Source organism: Fulmarus glacialis, unplaced genomic scaffold (assembly GCF_000690835.1).
Source record: "Fulmarus glacialis isolate BGI_N327 unplaced genomic scaffold, ASM69083v1 scaffold18474, whole genome shotgun sequence".
Taxonomy (NCBI): domain Eukaryota; kingdom Metazoa; phylum Chordata; class Aves; order Procellariiformes; family Procellariidae; genus Fulmarus; species Fulmarus glacialis.
Window position 1 is genome coordinate 68467 of NW_009206361.1, and position 23368 is coordinate 91834.

Sequence of the window (23368 nt, forward strand, 5' to 3'; positions counted from 1 at the left end):
TGGTGCATGTGGAGTAGCCAGGGAGAGTGGATAAACTGATTCTCTCTAATGCAAAGGGAAGCAAGAGAGCTAGCTTATTACCCCTGCAACACGGACGGGCTACAGCTGAGGCAGTGTAGGGGAAAATAGCGTGTGTCTCAAAATAAACTTCTTGTGAGTCTGTGGATGGTAGGCCCCTGTACATAGAACTAGCTCCCTAAGAGAGGCTATGTCTAATCTTGGCACTAAGTCATGCTCTTCAGTTCCTGGAAGGAAGAGTACCCGAGTTTGTGCTATCCAATTCAGTTTTTCACATCACCAACACAACGAAACTGCGAGCTTTTTGTTTTGGTTTTATACAACTTTCTCTTAGAGGAAGCTAAATTTTAGAGAACAAAATTAGTAATTATTTTGTTTCTAAAGTAAAATCCATATGGCTTTACAAGAAACAGGCAGCATTTCTGATGACTCGAAGTATCACCGCTATAGTGGTGTTCCAAGCTAAATTGTAGACCTCAGTAATCCTAGAAATTTGTGTGTTCAAACACAGTTGAAATAAAATGAAGAGCCCTGTGGGAAATGCATGCCTCGTTCTGATGGGGCACCCTTGCCTTATTGTTGGATGTTTTGCTGCAAATTGATAGAAGTGACCAAGAAAAGCACCAAATTGAAAAATAATACTGTTTTTTCTACTAGCCATCAATTCTAGCCAGTACTTATCATGCGCGCATTTACCAACAGGGAACCGCACCGCAGGGAACAGAGGAGCACAGACCTGGTTTTAACTAATTTTCTTCGCTGATTCAGAAACAAACACCCTCCTACAAGCGAGGCTGGGCAGTAGCCATACAACCAAGCCATTCTATTACTTCTAGACAACCTGTACAACCTTGTTTGGATACTCTGAAGAATGCCTCAACTGAATTAAAAACAGTTTGATGAGGGATGAGATGGATTCAAAGGTCTTATATCGGCCACTAAGTCACTCAATGTACTAGCTGGAAACAAACTGTGTTAGAAACGACGGCTTTCCACCCTTTTGTCCCTCTCTTCCACTCCTTGGGTTTCAGAAATAAGTTATTGAGTCAGAATCCTGCTATTACTCCTTTCTGTCCTAAGTTTCCTTGTCCTTCCCTCACTCCAATGTACAGATGTAGCTTCACCAGCCCCCATTTTCATGCCTTTCCTTCTGTTTCTTCAACCTTCTCACAAAGCCCTTCCGAGGGGGATCTTCCATCCATAGTTAGGAGGGCTTGCATAAATTGGCTGCCACAGAGCCGTTGCCTTCAGCAACCATCTTGCCCAGCATGATGTGCAGCGTACGGATGGAGACTCTTCCTCATCAACTGCACCTTGGAACCAGATTGCACGATATGCAATCCATGGCAGGCATCAGTAGTATTTAATGGAAAGCAAAAGGGTGAACAGGGCAAAGCACGGCACCCAATATTGATTCTCCCATCTGAAAAAAGCAAGAGCTCCTCATTTTAGAGAGCAACACCAGGAAACCTAACAGGATCTCAGGAAACAAATGGGAGCAAGCAAGCACTCCCGCTTCACACCACTTTCACTGTGGCAGACATTATGTGCTGATTCATCACCTTTCTACACCAACAAGACAGAACAGGAAAAACACAAAACACAAACGCACCAACAACCTGCAGTGCTTCCTGACAGATCTGAATAACGCCTCACCACGCGAGGTCACTCTCAAAAAAGCGCGGGAAGGCCTTGAACAGAGCCTGACTCAGCCTTTCACATGGGGGAAAGAGCTCATCCTCTAGGCAGCAAGATCTGTTCTTTAAGGGTGAGAGTTTCCCCAATCCTAGCCAGAGACAGGCATGCAACAGCCCTTTCAGTCAGGCACGTGCCTTCTTTCATAGCCTAGTTCAGAGAAAGCTGCCATTTACTATTGCTAGTTGTTAATGGACCAGCCCTCCTAGCCAACGTGGAAGAGATCTGCAGAACAGAATTGGAGATTTTATGTCTGAACCATGCAGCAGAGAGGGATTAAAAACACTTTCTATGAAGATATACAAACATGTGGTCAAAGGTGGGACAAGCCCCCCGTAGCAGATTCTTGTGCTACCACCTCACTTTTGGGACGAGGTGGTAGACACAAAGATGTTAAGAGTACATTAATCCTAGACAAAAAGCCTGCAGCTTCCAAAGGGTAGATTAATTTTTAAAGCAGCAGCAATAAAAATATTCAGTAGTTCAGAGACATATACCTATATTATAGGCAGATAAGTGCTCCAATAAGCTTGTACTTTAATTTGTAGATTCACTCCCCCCTCCCTGCAGGGAGCAATACAGCCATTTAAACTCTACCATTTGCATTAACTTCCCTTTCTAAGAATGAAGTGAATTAGAAAATATAAGAGGCATCCTGTACACAGTAGTAGCAGCTTCCTCCTTCCTTCCACCTTTTCCCCTCTCAGCCCCCAAAAGACTAGAGCACGTTTGCTTCACCCACCAGCAAACCAAAAGAGGGATCATGACGATGATTAAGAGCTTTTAAATACATCTATTTCTCCTTTAAAATAATCAGGATGACAAATACTGGGAGATTAAAGGTAAGACCTGTCAGAGGTTGAAGAGACACTCCTTAATGCCCTCGCCTTTCAGAAGTCAGGTTAGTCACCAGAATACCCCAAATTCAGATATTCAGTATAGGGATGGACATATGTGCCCTCAGAACATTGTAATGTTGGGGAAAAAAGTCCATTGCTGATAAGTACATGCAAAGATCACCTAGTTTTGTGTGTAAAAGCAAAGCATATTCTGTGTTTGAATAAGGAATTGTTGTTACTAACTGACAGGAATTAAGTTTCACCTCAGCGCATTCAACCCAACTGAACTCCAAACCATCCATTTATAGATACGAAATGCAAAAAAGCAAAAATAAAGTCTTCCAGCGTTGGCTGTGCGTCACTGAGTTGAGCAACTCCAGCTAGCAGTATTTAACTTGGTTAAATGAAAAAGTTGGTAGGGAGGCTGGAATCTCAGCAATTTCTCAACAGATTAATTTACTGTATTGTCTCTTGAGGGAAGAAGTTTTAAGTCTCCGATGTGTGCATCACCATATACCGCGAGTATTAAACAGGAGATGACAAACAATTGCCAAGCTGGCTGTCCTCCAGTTAATCAGCCTGCTTTGACTCAGATTCATTTGTGAACTGCTGTTGAAAACCAATTGCTTGTTTAATGGGGCAGAAAGATGAAATCAATTTCAATATGCATCTCTAAAGCGTCCCTCTTATGTAAAAGTGCTGCCTGGGGGAGCGAGGGAGACATACATTTCCTCCTGGTTGTGCAAGTTTCACTTCCAATTTGCTATCCCTACAGGTACCGAATTATAAAATTACATGAAGAAAGAAGCGGTAGCTGCATGCAAATGGTATCTCTTCGGTTTACAGCGTCCTCAAGACACAGACAGAACTTCACCCTGGTCTTCAGAGAGGCAACAGCCACACACCCAAGTGAGATTAGTTAACACTGACTCATCAGGTGTTTCATTAAGAAGCTGTGTCAACGAAGAAACCAAACACAGTGAGCAATGATAATGCCAGCTGCTGCCACCGGCACCCTCGGTGCTCCAGGGAGAAGTGGCAACTGCTGGGGTGGAGGACGTTTCAGGGACAGGTAACACGGGCATGCCTGGGGAATTCAGGCCAGGCCTCTCTCCAAACAAACAAAAGCCGTTAAGTGGCACTGCCAGGAAATCAGGATCAATACTAAGGCAGACACACACAGAGAGAACATTATATGTCTTTGCTCAGGTGAAGACCATTCACTTTGGATCAAGAGCCATTTGCTGACTGCACTGCATCCCATAATCTTTTTCCATACTGAGAGACCTAAAGGCAATAGCATCAGTTTGGATTTAACCCTTTTTTCCTCTTCTCCTTTAAACACAGGAAGCTTCCCAAGTTAAGAAGTACTCCAATTTTACATTCCGCTTGGGAATTAAAGAACTGCATTAACAAAGAATTCAGAATTTTTTATTTTGCTTTTGCTATTGGGTTTTTTATTACAGTTTTATGACAGAAAGTCTGCACACACAAACAATTTATATGATTCTTTGCTAACATAACAAACCAGAAGACAAAAATTTATGCTACTTTTGGAAAGCACAACACAGACCACAGCCCGGACCAGTGGTCAAAACACCACCTCCACAACCCGCCCACACCCTCCCAGTGCTTTCCAGCCACGTTTCGATAGTTTGCGTCCATCATGCAGAGCAACACTCCCGTGTCACGCAGGTGCATGTGAGCAGGTCTGGGTCCCCGCCGGCCAGCCGCCGGCCAGGCACTGCACAGAGCATTGCCTCTTACATCTCTCACGATGGCTTTACACATGATTTTGGGGTGCCAGCCCATTTTCCACAGTTATTTTGAAGGCCAATCTTCCCAGAGCATGGAGGGAGCATGGCTTGCTCCCTCCCTGCCCCTTGCCCCAGCACCATGACAGGTGTCAGGGTGCTTAGTCCCGCCAGAAGCCAGGAGATGAAAATGACAGTGGCCAGCCTACCAATGCATTAATGCTCATCCTACAGTCCTCTGTCATTTCAGTCAAAGGCTCCAAGTCCACAGAGAAATTACCCGATGCCGCAGTAAGGAATTTGTCCCTTAATACGGCCTAAGAGATCACGCACATACGCAAAAATGAAGTCTCCTCCTATGTCACACACAATATATTAACATTGCAAAGAGCGTCAAGCACTCAAGCACAGCAGAATTAAAAAGCCTCTGTTACCTCCTTGTAAATCTAGCACCTGATCTAATACCATTTTTATCATCACACAGATAACTACGTTTGCAAATTGTATCCATCAGTCTTTCATTGTGCTTCTTCAACACACTATCTTTGGAATAAGGTACAGAGAAAGATGAAATTTTTCCATGCCCCACAAAAAGGGTACAAAAGAAATGAAGAAAAAAACACAACCCAGCACTTGGGAATTTGTTTCCTTCTGGAATGGAGGATTCCAGCAGCATCCACAACAGCAGGAGCGGGGTGGCCTCGCAGCTCTTGCCTTTGACTCCGCAGCTCACAGGCTTTCCAGCAGCTTTCAAAGTAAGGTTCCTACTTCCCATCCGAAGGCTTTGGACTGCCACCCTCAGTTATCCCAGTTGAAATCAATGGGGGAAGGAATACTGATGGGGTTACCAGGTGCAAATAAACACTGTGACACCAATATCTGCAGATTTTGGGAGCAACTGTCTCTCCCACCGCATACCCATGCGGCACACAAGTATCACCAAATATTTCTGGTCACTGTGGATTATGTTCAGTCAGCATTTTCTGTAAGCCAGTCTCAGGTCATTAAGAACTTGATGCAGAGGAAGAGAAATTAAGGTATTGCATGAGAGACTATGCCAACACTAGGTTATATAAGTTGTGTGCGTGGGATGGGAAGTTTCTATCCCATGAGAAATCTTAATATTTTGACACCTGCTTTCACCTAAGTCTGTCCTTGTTGCTTAAGGATTCCCATGATACAACAGACTAGTTTAGCAAGGAAAGAAACTGCAGTGAAAATAAACAATCCAGGCATCCAGGCATGAGGAATAAAACACATATAGCATTCGAAAGCACTCACCACATTATCTCCAGAGAATGCAGAAATTAAATGTGACCCAGAATGAAATATTTACAGTTTCCCCAGCTCAGGCACATGCCAGAAAAGTCAAGCATTTTCTGTAGAAAGTTTCTATCTCAACACAATATAGTTTCCAAAGAAGAAATGTATATATATATTTTTGGGCAATCTTCCCTACCACTAAGTCACATGCCCCCATATGCCATGCTTTACATTTAGTGCTTCATCATGTGCCTTTTATCCGTTTGCCACCATTCACTCCTATATCCATCTTTGCTAGGTCTGCTGCTCATATTTCAGAACTCCAAATGAAAAAGACTGTGACTTTCCGTTAAAAACAGTTGAGTGAAAAGAGAGTTTCTTCCCCTCCCTGACCTTTCCAAGGCAGGGTGGCCAGCTCAGCTGGAACCCACACGACCATTTGTCAGTCGTCGTTTTTTTAACCTCCTTTCTGGGGTCCAAAGACTGTAGCCGTGCCAGGCAAGGTTGCATGCTGCCATTAGAAAACTTTACACTTCAAGAATTCAGTTTTCCTCACAATATTATGCTCTGATTTCTTCCTTTTGATTCTACTCCATCTCAAGTGTACTCTGCAGTACATGAAAAACTCATCCACCTACAGTTCATCCTGAATGCACACAGACGATATGGTGTGAGAAAAGAGCACGCTACAGGTTATGGTTCCTTCATCTGCACCAATTCCACTGCTGATGCAATCACACAATAATCCTAAGGTGGATCTGTTAAAAAACAGAGCAGAGCAACTGGCGGTGTTGGGGTGGGAATAATATTTCAAGAGGTACTTTTGAATTTTTTTGTTTAAGCCACATCATCCCACATAGTTGATTTCGAGTGCAGTTACAAAACCAGCTAAATCAGCAAAATTCAGGACGTGGCAACATGTGGCAGAAACTTCTGAAACTGGCTGTGCCGTTCGAGGGCTGTAACACGGAGCCACACCTTTGCTCTGTTTTCAGATTTAGTTTCATGAGATAGCGCTGGTCAGGATGCAGTTTGCCACCCCATCAGCAAAGTCCACCTTCCTGCATTCTCGCCTCCCCTGACATTTACCTCTGACATTTGCATCTGTTTGCTCCCTAATTGGATATTTCAACAGAAGAGCAGAAAATCAGCTCAGCAAAGAAAAGTGAATTTTTGTTTGTTTGTTTGTTGGCTGGATTAAGTGGCTGAAGAGGATGAGACAAATGTCAAAGCCAGCAGAAAGCAAGCGGCTGCCAAGAGGGATGCAGGTGAGCAGGGCTGTTCCTCCTGGCAGCAGGAGCTGCTGGGCAATTCCCCCAGGGTTCACCCTCAGGAGTTAATGCGCAGTGAAAGAGCACAAACACAGTTCTCCTACATGGTGACGACAGTAACGGTAACGCTATATCCAATAATTACTGAACATCAGTATCTTACTAGGATCATAGCTGCAGCACAGTTCCCATCCAGTAAAACATGTCCTTAAAGACCGCCAGGGAAACACCGGTACTCTGAGGACCAGGTATTGGACACGTCGGCAGCGGCTCTGCTGGCCCCCAGAGCCGCACCGCTCTGACAGCGCCTCTCAACCTGTACCTGCGCCGGGGCAGGACGAGAGGGTTTCGGAGGAGAACGCACCGCTGCCAATCTCTCCAGGTACAGCCAACACGGGACGGCTTCGCCAGCTACATCCCGTTCCTGTCCTGTACAACTCCTCAGACAACAGGAAAACAGATTATTTCTGAAGATACACCAGTTTGTAGAACAAATGGGCAATGAAAGTTTTGACAGTTTGTATGTTTAGGTTTCTCAAATGTACAATAATTTTACACTTGGTTTTTAAGGGAAATTAAATCTAATGAGTTTTACACTGAATGCCTGTCTTGAAATTGTCTCATGGTTTACATCACCACAGCACTATTTCATACTAGTTACACATTGTACAAGTATAACTGCAATGCAGTAAGAAAAAACCCTTAGAGATTGTTTGGTTTGGCATTTAATCTTGTTAAAGTAACATCTTAAATTCAAGTCACTAAAATTCTATTATTTGAAATTAGAATTGTGCATAATATTTTGCAGACCAATATTCCCAATTCGGTCTTCAGGACAAATTCATTTTCATAGAAATCTTACAAATCTTAGTGAATTGCCTTAATATAACCAGTGTTGTAGCTTACCTTTCTCATAGATGTCTTTTCCAAAGAATAAGCACTATTCCCTCCCAGTGCTGAGAAAGTGAAACTTGCTCTTTTCAGTACTGGCATTCATAACAAAAAAAATGGGAAATGCGGCTGAAGTCTTAACACATAAATCTAGAAACTTCCCTTTCTGTTTTCCTTATTTTATAGAGTATAATATTTTAAAATAGAGATGTACATGCTGTGGTAGCCACCTAAGTGGCAATCAAAAATTAATTAAGCAAGCAGAAATAAAAAATCCCAAAGACTTTGCAAATGCTCTGAATAGAAGATCAAGGTCATACGAGCTGGTCAGACAATTCAGTGCAGAGTATCTTTCAGCATCTTCATCCTACACACAAACAACATCATCTCTGCCCCTCAGTTCAAGCCCTAACCTTTTTTTTTTTCCTAAACCCAAACCCAAAATCTAGTCTCCTTAAAGGGTAAAATTTACTGAAGCAAAATTGAAGGGACAGCAACAAAATGACTTTTGCAAAGAAACTGGGTCTTTCCAGTACTGTAATATCAGACTGATGGTCTGCATTTCTGCTCCTGAAGATTTAGGTCTGCCAAGTCCATGATCAAGATGTTTCACTCTGAATCACATATTTGTTGTCATCGGCAGACTGAAGGCTTCTATTTATTCACTAATTTGGATGTTGCTAAGAAAAGCCAGCCAGAAAAGTAGAAGTCTCATAACCAAGACCTGATCGTATTTGGTTCTCCAACTGAGTTTCAAAGTTTTAAATAAATCCAAAGACGGTTTCCTCACTCCGAGAGCTGAAGTAAATAAAGTTAAAGCCATACAGATCCCTATAAATTATTTTCAAGAATCCTCTTCTCTGCTGCCAGTTTATCCACTCTTCTTCAAGACAAGTTAGTCAGTGCCTAGAAGCGGAAGGACTTCCATCTGCTACTCCTTCAAAGACAGCTATCCTGGAAGGAAACGTCAACCTGTCCAAAACATAAGTTTCTAAACATATTAGGCCTGCTGTCTCTGCCAAGATGCAATTAAACACTGTCGAATCTTCAAAAAGCCTGTAAGAAAGAAGCTTTAAATCCCACGTTCAAGAATGACCTACACTGAATACAGGCAAGCTTCACGGTGACTTGTAACAATCTAATCTGTTTTCACCAAGAGAATTTCCTGACCTAAGGTTGCTGCAATAAGCTTGCAAGAATTGATTCATCTGCAGGAAGAGCAAGCCACGAGGGCTCTTAAACTGCATCTACAGCAGGGCACCATGGCAAGTCAAATTTGTTTCGTGGCTCTTGCAGTCCCTCCACGCTCCTTGACTCCCCAGTCACCCGTTCCTGCTCTCCTCAGTCTACCCACGCTCATCCAACCCTGCAGTGAGCTTTTGGGGGGGCGAGGGGGGGGGGAAGGAGATCAGGGGAAAACTGACTTAAAACCAAACCAAACAACAAAATGAATAGCTTTCTGCTGGTTTACACCGTTGATTCAGTTCACTGTAGGGCCAGCAGTAGGTGGAAGCACCAGCCAGGGAAGGATGGGCAGACCTGGAGCGGGCAGAGCCAGGTCAGCTTAGGCTGTCCCCGAGCTGCTGTCAGATTTTCCCTCAGAGAGCAGGGCAAAAGCTTCAGTTCCTGCACTGTCATTTTGCGATTTTAACTACTCCCAGTAATCAGGGCAGAAAGGATTTTTTTTTTTTATATACACATAAATAAAAGGCCCTCTCCCACTTGGATAGGCAGGCGGGTTGTTTCTCCAAGAAGTCCACTTCTGTGAGGTATTTCATCTGCACGGTGCTGCTGTAAGCAGAGCCATGCTGCAGCTGCTGGCTTGCAGCCGAATGGCACTGGGCAAGCAGGACATACATCAGTGGCCTGAAGGAGGGACAGAGACTATGGGTAAATAAATGTTTCCTAATCAGAACAGAAGTCGCACGCAAAGCTGTCCTGGCAGGAAAAAGCACTAGGATCTCCAGTGCAAGTCCCACCAGGCACTTAAAACTCCCAGCCAGGATCCCAGCAAAGTACAGCACTGAGACAGCAGTGCTACTCAGATTCACACAAGCTAGCATGGCACACTGCCTGCTTTGTCTGGCCATGGTTTTGTTTCCAAAATAACTAGGATACGAATTCTTTAATTGCTGCTATTATTCTTCATTGGATAGGAGCAGATTTCTTCTTTTAGAAAAACATCTGTCACATTCTCTCTTATCAGCAGCAGAAGAGAAGAGGCAGCTGTTGTACATACTGTGTATTCTATTTTCTTTATTTTCCCTCTTTGGGTCATGCATTGGCTATTCTTGTTCTCTGCTTTGCCTCACGTTACTGACCCCAGACCCATGTGAAGCACCTAGCCTCAGCCAAAGAAGAACATTAAGGAAAAGTCAGGAAGGGAGGAAGGACAGCTGCATGGATACTTATTTTACTGAAATGGAACACTCAGTCAAGAAGGGTGAAGTTTGTCTCCTGAAAAAGTCAAATCCATCAGGTTTAAAGTTTACAAGATGCAGACTGAACTTTACATATTTTCTTCCAGACTTAGCACAGACACTAAAGGAAAAAAAAAAAGCAAGGATGGGACAACACTTCAGGCTGATTCACAACTCTAAACTCACACATGACATCTGAAAAGACTCATGTGGGTAGAGTCAAGGTTCATATAATCAAAACTTCTCCTGCCCAAATTCCAAAGCATTGGAGTGCAGTAATTGGGTTTCTCTACTGCACAGACACAAGAGAAGCCATTTTTTCCAATAGATGACTAACACTGACTATTTATTTATTTAACTTTCAAAACACAGTCATTTTTAATGGAACTATAATTCAAAAGCTCTTTAATTAATTTTCTTCAAGCTTCCTAGAAACACAGATTTGGTTTTATGCCTTGAAAAACAAGTCAGTCCAGTTCTAGACAAAACCCCCTTTTCAAAGTCAAAGCTATAAATGAAACCAAAATGAGAAAATGCTGGTTGCAATTTTACCACATAAGCTATTTCTACCGTTATAACAATCTTTTTAAGTTGCTCGTTTTTTCTCCCTGCTTTCAATCCATTTTTGTTTGCTATAATAAGAAGAACATTTCTTCCCTTATATTGCTTTTTGCCTCACCACACTATTGATTCTGTTTCCTGTATGTTTTTTGTTACTTTTCTTTCTTCTGACTTATCTTATAAAGCTGTAAAGTGAGCACTCCAAGGGGAGAATAGCTCTATACCCAGGAGACTGGTACACTGCCTACCAGTACAGGACTGAAATCAGGGTGGAAACAGCATTAGAACTGGAGAAGGCCCTTAAAGAGGAGCTGACAGAGCGGTGCTTTGTTCCTTCTGGACAGCAGTTTCACATCAAGCAGAAAACTCTGGGGATTCACTAATTTATTTATTTTAGACAACAATCCCTGGTCCATGTGCTTAAATATCTATTCAACTGAACGCTTCATGGAGAAAATGCCTTCCTTATTTCCCCACAGAATTAGTCTCAAGTGTTTGGATAACAGACGGTACATAAAGTAACTTACCTATGCGTTAGTACCAGGGCACACAGGTCTTCCAGTCTGCATTTTTAAGAGAATCATTATTGCAGCACACCGCACTCTAGCACAGCTTGCCTTCTTCCACCGCATCGAGGCACCTCCTCACATCCCCGGCCGGCCAAAGCTTGCGCAGACATAGCGCTCCACTGCTCTTTCTGCCAGAGGTTATTCTCCGCAGAGAATAAACAGCAGCAGAATGAAATGCATGTCCTTAACCTAATATATTCAATATGTGAGGTAAGCCACTGATGGAGATCTATTTGCGCTTAAATTCCTGACTATATGGGAGAGGACTGAGGCATCAGTGTAAGAGATAATAGTTTGCTCTACAAGAGGGTGATCTCTGCCACAGGAATAGGACAGAAAGCTGGAAAGAGAAGCCACAAGAATGGTTAGTCTGCCCTGAATTCCTCCAAACACAAGCCGGTTAGAGAGAGATGCTGGGGCATCCAGGAGCTGGGAAAATCACCCACAGAGGCACAGGAACGTGGATCCAGAACTTCTGATGCAAATACTGCACCATGCTCCCTCCCACAGTTCAGCATAGACACTGTTCAAAGGACAGCTACATTTCCAAGCCACGGAGCCTTCTTCAAACACCCTTTTTCTCTAAGGTACTACCTGTTTTATTACCAAGCCTAAAATCAAGATTATCTGTAGCTGAAAGACTCCTTACTGAATGTATGGGTGACTAAAGCAGACATACAGCTCATATATACGAAACTGGAGTAGTGCTTGCAAAGATTTGCACATTGTTCATTAGACTTCAGTAAACTGATTTCTTTTCTCACAATTTATACCATAACCGGAATTCAAAGAATGTGAGCAAACAAGTTTTCAAGATACTAACAAGCACTTATGTCTCAACTTATCTCTAAGAACTACATAAGTGTATGTACAATTCATTTAAGAAGGGACCAGATGTTCCCAAAGACCAAAACATAGCTCATACTTTTAGGTCCATCAGTAATTGCAGCATATGACTTATAACAGCACGTATGATTAAATTCTGTAGACTGGCAACAAATAAAACAAAGAATTAAAACAAAAGTGAACTTTTTATTGTATCTGACTAAATAACACGCGTTTGCAGAAATACTGCAATGAGTGCTGCCTGCAAATTTCATGCTTTGAGTGAAATTTAATTAACTTGAACTAGTAAAAATCCCATGGGGTTTTGTTATTTGTAAGCGAGAAAATGGGACTCATGTCTGCATGACTGGGGATGGAAATTTGGCTAGCCTTGTTAAATTCTGGTTCCTCTTGAAAGGCACATAAATATTTATGTGAATTTATGTGCTGACATTTGTTGCTGGACTTGAATACTCAAGTCACTACAGATAACTTCTAAATCCACCTTCCTCATACACGTGGTTTTTCCTCTATGCACATACTGTTGCCACGATAATTTGGCTTGCATTTTCCTGACGAGCTAACCTGTAGGGACAGGCAGGAAAGGGAAGTAAAGTACCATTCATTCAGGTGATTTATGAACCTACGCGTGCTTCCTTTTGCAGCAGAAAGTTAACACATGCACACAAGAGAAATGTGCATATGCCTGTGCCTCACTAGAAGCAGCAGCTAGGGGAAAAAACCCTGTATGCTGACTACCTTAAGGGCAGCTCCTGAGCTCATTGCTGCCCATCTAATTTCCAACACTAGCCCATCCAGTTTTCAAGTTCTGCCAAGTGTAAGGACACAGCCGAGGAACAGGATAGCTAAAACTCAGTAAGCCAACAGACTTAGCGGAATAGGCTTTATATGTACAACTTCCCTCTGATGCTCTCTGCAACAAATTCAGTTTCCTGCTAAGAAAAAATAAAATTAAAAAAAAAAAAAAAATCACAACTGACAGAGCTTTCACATTCCTGTCTCTGAACTACTTGCATTTCTCAGAGGACAGAAACCACAACATACCTCTCAGATCATGGACCTACGGCATTAACCCTAAACCCGCAACCATACCAGAGATGCACCAGCAATACAATGTTGCTGCAATACCAAACCCTCCTAACTGCGAAGTACGTAACCCTTTCCCAGCCAAAATCAGCGGAGCAGCGGGAACTGGGGCACTGGGCAGGGCACAGCGGGGAGGCTCTGCATGTTACTTTGCCGGTGAGAAGGAGCAGACCCAACAGCCGTGGTGGAACGCTCTCCTCCCGACAGAGGACTCGCTGGCGGTGCTGCCGAGGCCTGCCCTGGGGAGGGAGGCTGCCGGGGCACTGCGCTGGCGCGCAGCAGCCAAAGGACTCTGCGAGGTACAGGCCACCCACCTCCCAACGGCGGCATCAGTCACTTCGGGCAGGGCTTGCAGGGGTGCACGCACACGCCTTACGTGCTGCTTTTGCTACCAGCAACCCTCCACGACGCTGAACGCTAGCTGGGATCTACATAGCGAGGAAAAGCTGTTTAGCAGCTGTCTTCCAACAACAACAAGGCGGGGGGGAACAAACACTTTACAGTTTACACTTAGAGTAAGGCTCTAACTTAGAGTAAGGCTCTCCACTTTACCCGAGTCAAAGAGCTGCAAGTGAAAGGCAACTTTCTGGATCTAACTATACATCCATCTTAAACCCCCCCTCATAGTTTGAAGCCATGGTTGTATGAGCAGTTGAGACAATGCAAAGGAATTTGGAAGGGGAGGAGAGGAGCCACCCCCACTTCCTTTCAGTGGCAGTGAGCTCTTAGCTGCGCAACAGGGGTGAGCGGACCCGTGAGCCTATTTGACATTGCTCAGATAAAAAAAAAAAAAAATTCCCAAAAGTGTCATTACAACCCTGAACAGTTACAGTTACAAGTATTTGCATGACGGAAGGTAAGATTTCGCATACTGAGCACACCCAAACTGCTGGAGCTGGTTTGGAACAATTAAAAGACAGACACTTGAAATGGTAAATGCAAGCTGTGTTTTGAGCCGGGGAAATTGCAAGTGTGCTCTAATCTCATCTGATTGTCATCAGCACAAGTATAACAACTGCAGTGTTGCATCTTAATTACATTCCCAATTGACCAGTCATACAAAACGTACCTCAAATAAAATTAATTCTACGGGCTTTTTGGTCACATTGACAATACACAAAATTTTCAGCAACTGAAATGGAAAAACTGATTAAAATTAGATCCTGCTGCAATTTCTGCATTAACCAAACATCTTGTAACCTCCCAAGGAACTTTAGAAAGATCCTCCTTTTATTGCCCTTTGGCATACTTTAAGACTTTGTATAAATTAATTTCATACTGACTGCCTCAAATGGTAGAGTTTTCCCAGGATTTGGGACAATGTGTTAGCAATGCTTCAAGGGCACCTCTGCTCCAGAATACGGTTTGTAGGAGTTAAAGTAAAGATGACAGCCCATGCCCTAATGGCAGACACCGAGTCCCTAGGAGAGCTCATACCCACTCTGACCGTCAGAAAAAGGAAGGAAATTCAGAGGAAGTACTGAGGAGAAAGAGGCCAACGGATTATGTGAGGAGTCATAATTTGATTGTACTGAAGGAAGCAACGTAGAGCAAGGAAGATTTATACTTATAAGGAGAGTACTGTAATTCCAATAACCTTTTCCACTCTTGAGTAAATTGAGCCCCCAGGCATTTGATAAAAGGCATGCACAGTCCTTCTTTTGAGCAGCTGGAGTGCTCCTACTTCACACTATTTTTTTAACAGTACTTGCACAAAGCTAGTAAAAATACAGAGGTGCTGTTTCCAGAAACTCACATCCCATCTCAATGTTAGAACAGCCTGTGACTGGTCTTTAAACAAAGAGCTTTTGTATCATTTAACAATTAATGGTCACTTAAGGGCGATCCAGTAAGATTTCCGTTCAGTCGATCCCACTGTGATCCCTCCTATTACACCTCTGTCAAGTGACTCAGAGCAAGGAAAGGCTGGTTACATAAACAGAAGGTAGGTGGCTTAACAACCTTGATCTTATCACAGACTTGTCAGCGGAGAGAACTGCACGTTACTGCAGAGCTAAAGCACATGTCAATGCGCTGGAAAACAGTCAGATGTTTTCCACATCCTCCGATTTGGGAATGCGTTGCAGAGTTATTTATTGAGCTGGTTCAGATTACACAGAATAACTTCAGAGCCTGCGGTTTCCAGTGCTTCACCTGCCTTGCCTAGCCGAGACCTTGCTTGCAACTGAAGAGTGATGAGAGGAAAAAGGACAATAAAAATCAAGCAATTATATTGTTTAGACCATTCAAACTCCAAGGGAGGTGGGAATTATAAACTTGGGATGCTCCAGGATCTCAGAGCCTATACACTTCTAGGAGTGGAGGGAAGAGGAAAAAAAAAAAGAAAAAAGAAAAAAAAAGAAAAAAAGAAAAAAAAGAGATAAATCTCACCCTTCATATTGACACCTGACTGGAAGCAAAATTATTTTACAAATCTGACATCACTACAGCCCAACACCCAGAGGGTTCCATGCTCCATTTTGACACTTACTCATTCTTCAGCCTGCAGCAAGCTTTCTAGCACGCCGCTCTAGCTTTCCAGGATACATGTTAAAAGGGAAAAAAAAAAAAAAAAATCTTAAGCAGCCACATTTAGCCTCTCTCAGATCAGTGCCTGTGCAATTTACAGGAGTAATAGGTTAGACTGACCTAGCTCTAAATGAGAAAGATACCTCACAGTTGGACATCCTAACCAGCCTGGAAGCCTTTGCCAAGCTTCTCCAGTCTTTTGAAACACAACCTATGATTTTCAACAGCATTTCTACCTTTTTTCTCCTAACAGTGAAAGAGAAAACAGCGTGCCTACTCATCCTGCTACTATGCATCGGAGGGGCACCCCTGCTTCCTTGCTCCAACCTGAGAAGATGTTGTCTCCCTTTCAGCAAAGCTATTTCCAGAGCCTATTTACTGGTTCATTCAAGTCTAGACTTTCTAATTTTGCAGCATAATCTGTAGTTCAGTCACCCATGAAACTGCTGAACAGCCTGCAATTTCGTGCAAATAAGCGCCACGGCTTGTGGTGTCTGAGCTCAGGTACAGCCATTAGCGATGGCACACAGCACTTTAACGGGAGGCTCATTAAACCTGCCAGGAGCATTTGCCAGAAAAATACAACTCTTCCCTTCCTCTCCTCTAAATAGTTTAATTAATACCATCATCCTAGCTTCGACTCCAGAAAGTGAGGAAAGCAGGGACATTGGGGAGGAGACAGATGCGGCATAGGAAGTGATCAGCTGGAAGGGAACCCTTGCTTCTCTTCATCCATTTAACTGGTCCTGCATGGTGCGGGGTCACGCTCCCACTCTATCCCCCAGGCTCAGGCAGTGCAAAAGATATGATGCCCAGCAGAAGGTCTCCCAAAGGAAGAGGAGACAAGACCAGAAGGTGTATCCCACTGAAAAAAGCACACTCGGTCTTCCCCAGAGAGAAGGTGGATGGCTTCCCTTGCAGAGGGCTCAGGCAGACACTGGTGCCAGCCTGGCTTGGGCAGCAGCACGTGAGAGGAGAGGGGGAGAACGTGGAGGGGGAACTCCTGTCCTCAGCCACGCAAGCTCACACCAGCTCGTGAAAGCGAGCCCAAAGAAAGGGACCCGGGCTGAGCCAGCCGCAGCATCTGGCCTTCTGCACAAGCACACAGGAAAAGGCTGCCCCGGGGTCACGGCCGAGGCAATGACCCAGTGAGACTGAAGAGACCCAGAAGCAACAGCCTCCCCACCCTTGAGATTATCAGATTTGCTTTCTTCCATGACTTCCACATTTGCCGAGTGTACTTTGTCCCACGTGAGTTGCAACCAGCAAGCAGAGCCATTTGGAGTAAGAGCAGCACACCTTGCCTGCTGTGCAAGTCCACAGACACCAACTGAGGCATTACTCAGGCACACGTGTCCCTGCTCAGGGCTCCCGCACCTCTTCCCCTCCCTCTTGGCCTGTCTGAAAGAAGCTCCTCACAGGACTGGCTTAGGGCTTTCCACCCCAATGGGTAAACTCAAACCTCCCCTTCTTCAGCTGGGCAGCAGGCTATGGCACCGTGCATCCCACTGTGCTGAGCAAGCAGGTGCAGGATGCCCCTCCTTCCTCCCGTGGACATGCACACAGCAACAAACACTGCCACAAAAGGCACCCTCAGAAAAAAAAAAAATAGCTTTTTCCCTGCTTTCTCTTAAACAATGTGTCCTCCTCCAGCCCCCCAGTCTACACTCTTTTCTACATTTAACTGCTGGGCAGGCCATACATCCCCTTCCAACCATTACAGCCCGTGTGCTCCTTAGCACCCCTCCACCACTTCTCTCTCCAGGAGATCTTGCCTCCAGTCCCAGCAGCTCCTCCAACAAGGGGCAGCCCATTTCTGCAGAAATCTGCTCAGCAAACATAACCTAACCAGCGTATCACAGCAGGCAGCTCCAGCTCTGTGCATCAGATGACTGCCGAGCGTGGCACATCAGAAGCCACTTCGCTCTCCTGGGGAGAGCTTCCTGAGGATCTTGCTGGTGCCTCACCAGCCAAGACGTGTGCCAGCTGCTCAGGAGCACAGGAACCCATTGAAGGTTGGTACTGGGCAGGAAACCGCTTCTGGAAGATGGTAGAAGCTCCATCAGCATGAAACAAAAGCCTTTCAAAGCTGTGTGTGTTTGTTCAGTGGAAGAGCATTAACTGCCTTTCATTCTCCTAGATGACGCAATGACCTGCGGAACCTGGGAGGAGAAAGCCCCCGGTTCACTTCTCCTTTGCTTCCCCCTTTTTGCAGCAAGCACCATCACCTGCGCAAAGCCTGACTTTCTGCAAGTTCACTAGAAATTTTGCCTGGAACACATTTCCCAACAAAACTACAGCAGCTGCAGGAAAACTTTTAACAAATCAGCATCAAAAAGTGTTTTCTTTAGACAAGTCCCGAGCAGCTCCAGGCAAGAGGCTGTACGTGGAGGCCAGCCATGTACAGCTAGCTCACTACAACACGGAGGAAAGCCCGCAGAGGAGGACAGGCGGCTCGGGCGCAGTGCTGTCCCTCCACAGAAGGCAAGGCTCGTCCCCAGGCTCACTCTGCATGTTAGGGCAGACAGGTAGGAAAACAGCGTTAGGCTGTTAAGAGTGCGGTTTGAATGGTGAGGGCAACTCAACCTTGGCAGCTCTGCGTTTTAAAGACAGCACTTCAGTGCTCTTCCCACTCCCAAAGCATCCAGGACTGTTATTTACAATTTCCCTTAGGCAGGCCATAAATCCAAGCACAACCAGCAAGCCCAACACAGTGTAAAGGATCCCTGTGGCAGGCTAATTACCTTTGCAGGCTATGCAAGCCTACACAGTTTGCTTCTGCACAGTGGCTTTGAAAACTTCGGCTAATGACGGTGTCTAACAGATCAAACTTTCCACTTTCTATTGTTCTGCGCAGGGCAGCCAGCCGGGAATTCAGGGGCAACAAACCTCCAGGGGAAGAAATCAAGGCCATTAAGAGAAAGGGAAGAGGGGCTCTGAAACAGAAGATGACTCCACAAAGGAGTGCAACTGCATGCTACGGACTCTAGCAGAAGGGGTAAATAGTAAATCTAAATTAAGAGGAAGCCTAATATATTATGAGTATTAAAATCAAAACCAGTAACAAAACAAAAAAACCCTGTTCCTCCCATTCTCTTAGGACTTCAGGAATTAATCCTCTCCCACTACTCTACACCAGGATGACAGCTTTTTTGTTGTTGTTGTTTAAATTAAAATATTTAATACAGAAAAACCCACTGCCCTCACCCCCTCAGCCAGAAGGTCAGAGGATTTACCAGAGGTGCAGGTGCTGTATTTTTCACATTTTCTCACTTCCACAGAAGTGCACTGATGTTCAGGCTGCAGCTGATTTCAGAGAGAACTCTCCTAACACCTACTAGCTCTATTTCAGCATTGTTTATCCAGACAGCTGCCCACTTGCAATGGACAGAGACATGCAGCGGTTATAACAAACACTTGAATTATAGGGGGGGAATCAGACTCAAATCATTGCTCTGGATCAAGCAGAGCATGAACTAACCAGGATCTCCCATTTGCTGAATGAAAGTCTTGGCTGGCAAGCTATTGTCTTGTCTAGCTATTGTCTAAGGTGACACATGCATTCTCTCACTTTGATCTCAGAAGGTCCATAATGAAACTTTTACTTAGATGGCATTTCCCCACAAAAATCTTCAGTTGCAATGACTCACTTAAAAGCAAAAAACCAAATACCTACCAAGAAAAACTAACATGCTGCATTGGGCTGTGAAAAATCCCAACAAGCCTAATTTCCAGCTCTATCCCAGCCGAAACCAGGACAAGCCCCCTTCCATGGGAACCACACAGATTAAAACACTTCCCAATAAAAGTCTAATATCTTCAGTGGTAGTCTTTTGAAACAGACAACAACAACAACAACAACAACAAAATCTTGATAGAAGGACTTCAGGCTCTTCTTCTCACATATTGTTGCTGTACTTTACAATCCTGAGGCAGGGACACGGGATCTCTTGCTGCAAGTAACAGAGGAATTTCTGAAAAAAGTGCCAGAATACGTACTGCTAGAGACGGCGAAAGCGGGGAGTCTCCTACTGAGCTCAATACTGCATGGTGAAATCCACTCCCATTACACATTATGGCTATGACATAGATGACTTCTAGGTTTAAATCACAACAAGCAAACCCAAAACACCTTATAACTCTTTTAAAATAAGCTCTCAAACAGCTTCACAGACTGCTCTATAGCAACCTAAAGAGACAGCTGTAAAATCCCTACCTCCTTACCAAAACTCAGGCTAAAGCTTTTTCAGTCCCTACGATTCTGATTTGATCTGTTTGGACAAAAGCGGGAAGCCAGAGAACAACAAACCGCGTACTCAATAAAGGCACATTTGGATGGGTGATGAAGGCATACTCACGCAGTGCGTACAGGGAGAGGACTATTCCAGCCAGGCAAAACCCCTCAAAAAACCTGAGTGTGCTGAACATGGTCACGTTCACTGAGAGTGCCACAGTCAGTCCAAATATCAAAATGAATATGACAGAGAAGAGCAGTACAGGCCGTCGACCAACCCTAAAAATAAGGAAGTATGGAGAAACAGTGTTAAAAGCCAGGATGGACATAATGCTAGATCATTACAACTGGCAAAGAAGGGAAATAGTCATGCAATCCCTTCCAAATATTGCCACCCGTTTTTAATGCTTGTTCCATTCTTCTCATTTTTTTTCTGCTTACTAAAATCCAGATTCCTTAGCCAGCTTTGCACTGGGAAGTTCATTTCAGATGGGATTAAGCAGAGGCAGCACATTGTATTACTGCTTGATTTAACCATCATTTTCAAAACACCAAAGACGAACAAGGAAGCATCTAGGAACTACTGTAAGGCCATAAACAAGTCCCTTGGAGATCAAAAGCAAGTTCTCAGAGCTTTCTGAGTAGTAGCACAGGAGAGTGTATGGTATTATATGTTCTATGGCATAGTATATTATAATTTCTCTATGGTCTACAGCCACAGAGCTTGTTGTAGAGGTCTCCTCTTCCCAACAGACATGTGCTTTTCAACCTCATCTGCAGGAGGAGTTGGCTCAAAAAACTACTTTTCTTGGCCTCGGTGTTGAGGGCAAGCCTAACGAACACAGACCGAGCACAAAACAGGGCTCATGTCACTTCACTGAGCCTCAGAGAGCCGACAGTAACACTCACAGGAAAACTGTGAGCTCCAAGTCCCTCCACCTTGTATCCTCACAGCAGCTCCAGAGACCCACAAAACCAGCCTGACTGGAGAAAGGAAACCGCTCCAAAAATGATTACTGGCAACAGGGGCGTCAGGATTTGCAGTCCTCCTTTGCAGGCAGGGTTTGCAGCTGCAACCTGTAGTTGCACGTGTTGGTGCAGCGCCTGCGACGAGGAAGAGCTATGTTGCCACTGAACGTGGGGGCACTTGCTGCGGAATTTAGCTCTTTTATGTCAAAGGAATATGAGAGTTTTACATGTCTTACTCATATGCTTAGTGTTTATTATTCCCCTTTCCATCCCTCTTCCTGTGTAAGGAGAACGATATGAAGCACCAGAACACATGGCTATTTTTAAGCAGGAATTGGATCTTTATGTGGAGATTTCCAAAATTTTTCAACTTGTCAACTCCCACAAGTTTTCCAGAACTGAGGATCCCTTTTAGTCAGCTCCATATGCCATTTCCACAAAGAATATACGAACTTGCTTTTCGTAGGCAGCTTTCACAGACCCATTCAAAGCAGTCTGTCAGCTGTAAGCCAGCCATCAGGTTGAATGTCAGCACAATAAAGAGCATTTAAATCTCACAACTTAGTCCAGTTCCACATACTGAAACGTTTCTATTCAATTATTTTCGAAGACTGTTACCAGCAGCTATAAAGTATATTGTATATATGCATTCACAATTAAAACTTTGGATTTTGCTTTCCTGAAAATGGAACAAGATCGATAAAATATGGGGTGAAGGGCGGAAAAGGAGACATGGTTATAAGTTTTGACATTTTTGGGAACTAGAAGAGTGCACCAGTACGTGTGTCACCATTCACACTTTTTCAAAGTCACACCTAAGAAGGCGATGTCATGGCTCCTTGCACGAGGACAGGTTTACTATTTTTTTCAGCTGTAGCATCACCTGTGGGGCACCTCAAAGATTTCACTTGTTGGCATTAACCATTCAATGTTTTTAAAACAGAAAGTACCAACGTGCAAACTGAAGACAGCAAGGTCAAAGCAGACCGCTCTTAGTCAACGTACAAACCCAGCCCACCAGAAGATGAGCTGCTGTTGAGCTGAGGGTGGGAACACAACATCACTGCCTCGGTGATACGCAATGCACTGGGAACACACTGGGGCAGTTACTGCTGTGTGTGCTTCAGATTTTATATTTATGGAACACAAAGCACTTGGGCAGGCAGGGGAAGTACCTCATAAGAAACCTTTAATACAGAAAAAAAACTATGAACTTTGTGTTATCAGTGATCCGCGCAGACTTTCGCAGCCCTATTTTCATAATCGCCAAGATGTAATTCATATCAATTAGTATTTGTGGAAGTGTTTTGTAGATGAAAGGCATTATGCAAACACTCAGAATTAGGAACTTAATTCTCATCACAAGCCTGACCTGCTATTCCCTGATGTTGATTAAAAAAGACCTCATACATAGTATACATCAGTTCCCTTCTTCCCCTCCTCCCACTCTCTTTACTTGAGGTTATCCATCATTAGGACATAGAATTTCTTCTAACATTATACGAGTTATGCAAATGAATTGTTGCTGCTAATGAAGAATCAGGAAATCCAAGACCCTCCAGGGCCTGTGAAAGCCAAGTGAGGCCAGATAAGCCCTCTGGTAAGAGGCATCATCAGCATCTCCTCCCAGACACAAAACTAGTATCTTTCCTCACCAAGGCATGCAGTACATTCCTCAAAAATCAAAACTCCAGGGCAGCTATCAGCCATATATTTGGTGATCCAGCAGTGTTTTGACAGGATGATGTCTTAGAGTATCAAAAAAGCCTTTTATATGTAGAGTTATCCGACTAACAGTACATGGAAATGCTTGTGAGAAATTAAACCATACACAATCTCCCTGGTAAAACAGCCCCGGGATGCTATCTGCTGCCATCCAAACTATTCCAGAGAGAGATTTCTGTGCCACGAAAGTCTCAGCCTACACTGCATGCTATTATCTAGATCAAATGCTAAATGCTGCCTGCATAGGTAAATAACTAGGGATATAAGCAACCCCAGGCTGTTGAAGAATCTGCAATCCACATGGTGTGATATGCAGATGCATCAAAAAGATACTCCTAACGTAGTCAGAGTTGCATCACAGCGGGAAAGTGAATGAGTCTGAGGACAAGACCTGCTCTTTCCATGCTCCTACACAGGTACCTTGAAAAGACTAAGTTTTGGTCTTGCAGCCGATCAAATTGCTCTTCCCATACTGTTCTTTGCAGGTTTTGGGACTTGAACTGGCACAAAGGCTGCAAAAAGCACCAGAGCAGGTGCAAAGCAGGGGCAGTACTGGGCAATGAAAGGCAGAGACCTACTGTCTTGATGCTACATGAACACCTTCTGTGGCTCCAGAAGGCTCTGGAAGGAAGCCTTCCACAGACCTCAACAGCCTCTGTCTAGAGCAGGCAAAATTGCCAGCAGCGCTCTGCCTGTGG

General features: G+C 44.1%; 1 protein-coding gene across 1 annotated transcript in view; it reads right to left on the minus strand.

Moving 5' to 3' along the window:
• Nucleotides 1-23368, minus strand: part of SLC22A23 (solute carrier family 22, member 23) — an 87803-nt gene that overhangs the window by 62094 nt on the left and 2341 nt on the right. Inside the window, exon 2 of the mRNA XM_009575722.1 lies at nucleotides 20101-20255. Coding sequence (XP_009574017.1) covers nucleotides 20101-20170 — 70 coding nt within the window. The 5' untranslated portion in view covers nucleotides 20171-20255. The remainder of the gene's footprint in view (nucleotides 1-20100; nucleotides 20256-23368) is intronic.